Raw genomic sequence first — 6,847 nt, 5'->3', positions numbered from 1 at the left:
CCTTTAATATTCTATGTTACTGCAGAAGTCATTTATAATAAGGTGTTCTCTTTATTCTAAACGCAATGCTTTATAGATTAATGGATGTTAGAACATTTATGGTTGTAGGGAGTAATTAAAGGTGTCAAAAAATGGTTCGACAGCCTCATTTAAAACTGACCCTAACAAAACCTAGTCTAGATTTTAACTTATATCGACACAACAATTTAGCATGATTCAAATTTGAATTAGATCTAATCAGACCTCATCGGAAACCCGATCTAGGTGTCTGAATTGACACTTATAGGAGTATTATATATTTTGACATTAAGTGTAAAAATAACATAATATAATTAAGGAAATTATGAAAGGAAGGTAAAGCAAGAGAAAGGCGGAGAGATTTCCAAGTGGGGACTTGTTAAGGATTTGGTTAGCAGAAAACAGCGACCCTGCTCAATAAGAAGGTGACCTTACAACTATATTGGTTGTTGAAATCTCTCCTAACGCCAATCCACACATTCCTTTGCTTATCATTATGTTTTTTTATTACCATTTTACCCTTCTCCTTCTTCCTTAATCACCTCATTACCACTCATCAAGAGTCTAGAGTTGGCTAAAGGAATTTATATCTAGGCAAAATAATTCCTATTGTAAGGCAAAAATAAATAACAATCACAATTTCAAGTTGGATGATCCTTAATTACTTCATAATCCGCAGGGAGATTCTTATATATGCACCGACCCGGAGATGTGCAATAACATGTCAATATGCATAAGATGCATCTAACTTTAGATGCATATAAAAATGCACATAATTATCAATACTGCGTAACTCGTTTTGAATTATAATATTCATCATGCTTTTCATATTTGCCGACTCGCTTGAGTTGTATTATGTATACTTACTAGATTTTATTTTATCTCATTATTTGTTAGATGTTTGTCTCTTTATCCTATATGAAGGATCCGCTTCAAACATATTCCTTTTTACCCACATGTATATCCTATTTTAAGCTTTTAACACTTCTTTCTTTGAGAAAATACAAATTTATCTCCGTTACAGAGACAAAAGGGTAACTTTGGTGGTAAAAGATGGGCCAAAGTCGCTACTTGCTTCACATTTTGTTTCATGATAAACAAAACTCGTCTATCACAAAGATTAATTGGGACAACCTCTTTTTCTTAATTTATGAGCAAATATTAACCACAAAGAACATTTGAAGCACATGCAGGTACGAACTATTTCCTAACCAAGAAAATTATTAAACATGCATCTTCTCTTTTTCTTTTACACATGTACAAAATATAAATGTAGTGCATATTATAGATGTTTCACTAAAAAAGTTATCTAAATTTCTATACGAACAAAATTGCATGCAACATGGCAATTTGTAAATCACTACATATAAAAGGGCAGATTAGACATTTCATAAGTACTCCAGAATCTTGATACCAACTACATGAGTAAAGCACATTTACATTTTATATTTTAAATTAATTTTAGCACCAACAGCATGAAAAATAAGCATCAATATATCTTCAAAGGAATGCAATGTAAATTCACTCAAAAGAAGAGGCCGGCATTAGACACATGGAAATATGTCAATGGTCCAACAATCCTTAGCTTATTCTCTATAGTAATCCTTGCTCTAATTACACTTACTATTTCCTCTAACCACTACAAATATCCCTCCTAATTATGATTTAAACCTTAGTTTAAGAGCAATAATTACTATAAAAACTATAGGAAGTAGTTTGCAATATACTTAACCTATCGAGATTCCCTTTTTATATTGTGGTTTGTACTCTATGAAAAGTTCCTACAATTTGTTGGAAAAGCTTGGGTTATACAAGATGTTCTTGAAGGCAACACCATCCAAGGCTTTAGTTATTAGAATCAATGTTATCTTCTTTGCTTTCTTTCTTGTTGCATATTGCACCCTTCTTCTTCGGCCCTCTTCCCCATCGGTTTATCAAGATAAAGTCGCGTCTTCATTCCTTGTAAGGTGCTCCTTACGAGAATGTCATCACAAGGTAAGGTGAGCTTACCCTATACAGTCAAATGATCACCCTAGTGGTGTTTAGTGTATCTGAAATTTGGAGTGTCAACATTTTAATAAAATGTAACACAATAAAAAAGGTAAGGGTCATTTTTAATCTATATCAATTTTGTACATGTAATCTAAAAGTTACAGTAATAGATGTCAACTAACTTAGTTGGTTAAAGTTTTAGATGATATTTAAAACATATCAAAATTCGTCTATATTATTACCCTTAGAGTAATTTGCCCTAGCTAGTGGTGTTCAGTGTATCTTAACAGTTAACACTACGATTTGTTGTGACTTATTTTGGTTAAACTTTGATGATTATAATAGGCAGCGGAAAGTGGAGTCAAAATGAAAGCAGTTTTAGAAGATCAAGGAGGAAATCAAATGATAAGCCCTAAGAAGACTATAGCAAGAAGAGAAAAACCAAAGTTCTTGCAAGAAATGGGAATAAGAGGAATGAAAATCGGCGCAATAAACATGGAGGATGAAGATCTTAGTGAATGGGAAGTACACGGAGACACAATAGTTAAAGTCCCCTTTGAGAAGGTCTCGGAGCTTTTCGAGTGGAAACACCTTTTCCCTGAATGGATCGACGAGGAAGAAGAGAATGAAGGCTTTCTATGTCCTGAAGTCCCAATGCCTACATTCGAGGAGTATGGAAATCTAGACATGTTGGTGGCTAACTTGCCTTGTAACTTCCCGGAGAAAGGGTGGGCAAGGGACATGTTTAGGCTGCAAGTTCATCTGATAGTTGCGAACATGGCGGCGAAGAAGGGGAGGAGGGATTGGTATGGGAGGACAAAGGTGGTGTTGTTGAGTAAATGTAGACCAATGTTGGATTTGTTTAGGTGTGATGATTTGGTAAGAAGAGAAGGAGATTGGTGGTATTATGAGCCAGAAATGGTGAAGCTTGAGGAAAGAGTTTCTTTGCCTATGGGTTCATGTAATTTGGCTTTGCCTTTGTGGGGACAAGGTATGCTTAATTCTTACTCTATATGCTTGGTAATCTCACTTAGTTGGCCTTGTATATATAGCTTAACACAATCATTACTTTAGGACTTTATTCTTAACCTTGTAGGAAATTGATTTGGTTCTAGCTTGACTTGTGTTGATGATATACTATTATCAACTAGTCCATCATACGATGATAATGAAGTCAATATTTGTATGACATGTTTGCATCGAGCCATCGACTAATCTACTAAATACTAAGCGTGTTTTTTAACTCATAAAATATATTTTTTTTCATGACATTGCTGATGTGGTGTTACCATAATTTATACGTGTTAGGTGGTCGTATTATATTGTTACATGTATAAGTTGCATTGTTTAAGTGTATCGTTTCATGTTAGATATATTCAATTATGCATCATTAAAAGTAGCAAAATCATTGTTCACATGAAAAAAAAAATATAAATATGTCGCGTCAGGTAGGGGTCGAACCTACGACCTTCTGCTTAGGAAACAGACGCTCTATCCACTGAGCTACAGACGCTTCTGATGTCATAGAAAATACAAAACATTATATCTAATTGTATTACAATGTTACTTGTCATTTACTTAAAGTAGTAAAGTTGGTAATTATACTATTTTTCTTAATGTAATAAATACATTATCAATTTTTTTTTATTTTGTGACAAGTGATCCTTTATAATTTATTAATTAATTAAATGTTAATTTTGTGTTTGTTAATTGATGATAGGGGTAAATGAAGTATATGATGCATCAAACATAGAACAAAGCACAAGAAAACCAACCAAACGAGAAGCCTATGTCACGATACTACACTCATCTGAAAGCTATGTATGTGGTGCAATCACCTTAGCACAAAGCCTCCTTCAAACCGGCACGAAACGAGATCTAGTCATACTTATAGACAAAGCCATCTCCCTCCCTAAACGAAAGGCTCTTGTCGCGGCTGGTTGGAAGATTCGACTCATAAAAAGAATTCGAAACCCTAGAGCCGAGAAGGGCACGTACAATGAGTACAATTACTCCAAGTTTAGGCTTTGGCAACTCACGGACTATGATAAGTTAGTCTTTATCGACTCAGACATAGTTGTGCTACGTAACTTAGACCTTTTATTCTATTTCCCACAAATAACCGCGACAGGCAATGATGGCTCAATATTTAATTCAGGGATCATGGTACTCGAACCTTCTAATTGTACATTTCGTACCCTAATGGGGCTACGTAAGGAAATTACTTCGTACAACGGAGGTGACCAAGGGTTCTTAAACGAAGTCTTCGTGTGGTGGCACCGCCTTCCTAGGCGTGTTAACTTCTTAAAGAACTTTTGGTCGAATTCTTCATTAGAAGCAAGTGTAAAGAACCACTTGTTCGAGGCCGATCCTCCTAAGCTATACTCCATACATTACTTAGGCTTGAAGCCATGGTTATGTTATAGAGATTACGATTGTAATTGGGACGTGGCTGATCAACATATATACGCGAGTGATGTTGCACATAAGAGATGGTGGAAGTTGCATGATTCAATGGATGCTAAGTTACAAAAATTTTGTGCACTTACTAAGTTAAGGAAGAGGGATTTGGAATGGGATAGGAATAAAGCCAACAAGTTAAAAATTAATGGGGATCATTGGAAAATCAATATTACTGATAATAGAAGGTTTGTTAAGCAAGAATTATTGTAAGTAAATGGTTTTGTTTTTGTAGAAATGATATTTTTGTATGGTTTTGGCTTCATTTATCAAATTCATTTCATACTTTTGTAATTTATTATCTTGTGTAGAGGTATGGATTATCTTAATATGAGTCGTACATTATATATTCCACTCTCAAATGAACAAGTTTTGGCGTCCCCCTAAAAAGACCATAATACATTAATACCGTTCATGACCAATGTTGATAAAAACAAGATTTATTCAATAAGAAATTTATAAAAATATTAATATCCTGAACTATTTATAGTAAAAGGCTAGGGGTACACTAAGTGTGCAAGATTCCTTTTGTACACCACCAATAAAAAAACGCCAACTCATCAATGTAATAATGGAAACTAAAAAAAGAAGAGGGAAAGGAAAAAAAAGAAGAGGGAAAGATGAGCGCCAAAATTTTCAGCCTAGGGCGCCATTGTGAGGAAGGTGAGAGGCAAAATTTTCAGTGGGCGGCAACAATTAATAGATAATACAGCATTAATTTCCCAATTAAGCATCAAAATTTCCTATCTTCTCCCCCAAAATTTCATCTTTTCCCCCAAAATTCCTTGGCGAAGAACACATCCAATTTGAATAAGGGAAGAATTGTGAAAAAATTATTCAAGTGTGGATATTAATTTCGTCAATCAGTTACAAATATTCGCAGATAATCTTGTTAGTTGCTGAATTATTTCGTTTAAAATTCCTAATTTGATGATTTTGATGATTTAGGGTTTTCATTGTTTGATTTTGAAGTAGATCATTTTTGGGTAAAAATTAGGTTTTTATAAAGATTAAATTGAAAGGGTAAATCATTTAGATTAATAGATTGATTTTTATGTTGTCTTTGGTTTTGTTTCTTGTGGGATGTTATTTAATTGAAGGAGTTTTCTGGGTTCCATTGTAATGGAAGCAATTGTTAAATGGAATCGAGGTTTATTTGCTGTCAATAATTTGATAGCATCTGTTTTTTATACGTAGGATCATTTTGTCATATTAAATTAAAATATAATTTTATAGTATCTTTTTTTATTTTGTTGAATCTGAAATAAATAACAGTAGTGTGTTTGACATTGTGGCAGTGAAATGGAATGCAAAAACATGTCCCCTCGTTTGAACATTAATCTTAATGAAGTGATAAACGATGTGATTAGCTCAATCGGAGATGCAGATCGAATCAAACGATGTAACAGAAGAAGAAGCAACAATGCATGCCATTCGATTATTAATGAAGAAGCTGAGGTTACCAACATTAGTAATGAAGAGATTAAGGTTGAGGTTAATAACAATATAAATGAACATGATTCTCATAATCGGTCAAACAGAGATGAACAAGTCAATCGTACTCCGGCTGTGGGTATGTATCTTGCAAGCAGTGAAGAATTTACAAGGTTTTGCCATATGTATGTCTTTGAGAAAATGTTTGTATTTGTATGAATTAGATATGAATCAGTAAGCCAATATTTAAATTGATCCTGTTAATACCATTTTGATGCTGTTTAAATTCGGAAAGATGTTGTTTTATGGAATTTGATGCTCAGAAATGCGGAAAGGTTTTGGGTTTGTAGTGGGAGTTTCATAATTTCAGATTTAAAGAAACCAGACCTCGAACTGTTTTATTGACGATTGGTAACATTAGTATTTAAAAGTACTAATTATTATTAGGACGTTACTATTTATGGGTAATAGGTGAATGAAATATAAAATGCAAACAAAAATAATAATAATTGGTATATTGAATTTAAATTAATCATGACTCGAATTATTTTATTGATAATTAGTATCATTGATATTTAAAAGTCTAATTTAAAATGGGAAACATTAGTATTTATGGCTATTATATATGTGAATGAAAACTAAAAATAAAACCCAAAAAAAAAATGGAGTAGTTTGGATTCGAACACGGATCACTTATACATAATAGGAAAGCATTCACCAACTACACCAAGGGGTATCAGCACATATATTATCGTATTATTTATTTATTTGTACTATTTATATTTATGTCAAATATATTAGATGATTCTATTAAAGACAATATGATTCCTTAAATGGTAATAATACGGTTATTAATATATTATGATGATTATTGTATGTTGTTGTTTGGTTTAATAATGAGTTTCAACAAAAAAAAAAAAAAAAAAAAAAAAAAAAAAAAAAA

General features: G+C 32.9%; 1 protein-coding gene and 1 non-coding gene across 3 annotated transcripts; one reads left to right on the top strand and one right to left on the bottom strand.

Annotated features, from left to right (window-relative positions):
- The first annotated feature begins 1,507 nt into the window (after positions 1-1,507).
- Positions 1,508-4,819, top strand: LOC110709060 (UDP-glucuronate:xylan alpha-glucuronosyltransferase 2-like). Of its 2 annotated transcripts, none has more exons than XM_021887270.1 (3): positions 1,508-2,013; positions 2,356-3,001; positions 3,731-4,819. In XM_021887270.1, exons 1-3 carry the CDS (start codon positions 1,789-1,791, stop codon positions 4,681-4,683), a joined length of 1,824 nt encoding a protein of 607 aa, XP_021742962.1. In that variant the 5' UTR covers positions 1,508-1,788; the 3' UTR covers positions 4,684-4,819. The 2 variants fall into 2 exon arrangements, with proteins under 2 accessions (XP_021742962.1, XP_021742963.1); XM_021887271.1 differs by having other exon boundaries at positions 1,877-2,018.
- TRNAR-CCU lies at positions 3,451-3,523 on the bottom strand. Its single transcript has one exon. It is a non-coding gene; the product is annotated as a tRNA-Arg (tRNA).
- Positions 4,820-6,847: the final 2,028 nt, after the last annotated feature.

This window comes from Chenopodium quinoa, unplaced genomic scaffold, assembly GCF_001683475.1.
Source record: "Chenopodium quinoa cultivar QQ74 unplaced genomic scaffold, ASM168347v1, whole genome shotgun sequence".
Lineage (NCBI taxonomy): Eukaryota > Viridiplantae > Streptophyta > Magnoliopsida > Caryophyllales > Amaranthaceae > Chenopodium > Chenopodium quinoa.
The sequence above is the reverse complement of the archived record's forward strand: the minus strand, read 5'-3'. Positions and strand labels throughout refer to the sequence as shown.

Excerpts from the sequence above, each read along its gene's own strand:
- LOC110709060 (XM_021887270.1), top strand. The coding sequence starts at position 1,789 with ATGAAAAGTTCCTACAATTTGTTGGAAAAGCTTGGGTTATACAAGATG. Across the intron at positions 2,014-2,355 it reads TACGAGAATGTCATCACAAG|GCAGCGGAAAGTGGAGTCAA; the intron begins GTAAGGTGAGCT and ends TGATTATAATAG. Across the intron at positions 3,002-3,730 it reads TTTGCCTTTGTGGGGACAAG|GGGTAAATGAAGTATATGAT; the intron begins GTATGCTTAATT and ends AATTGATGATAG.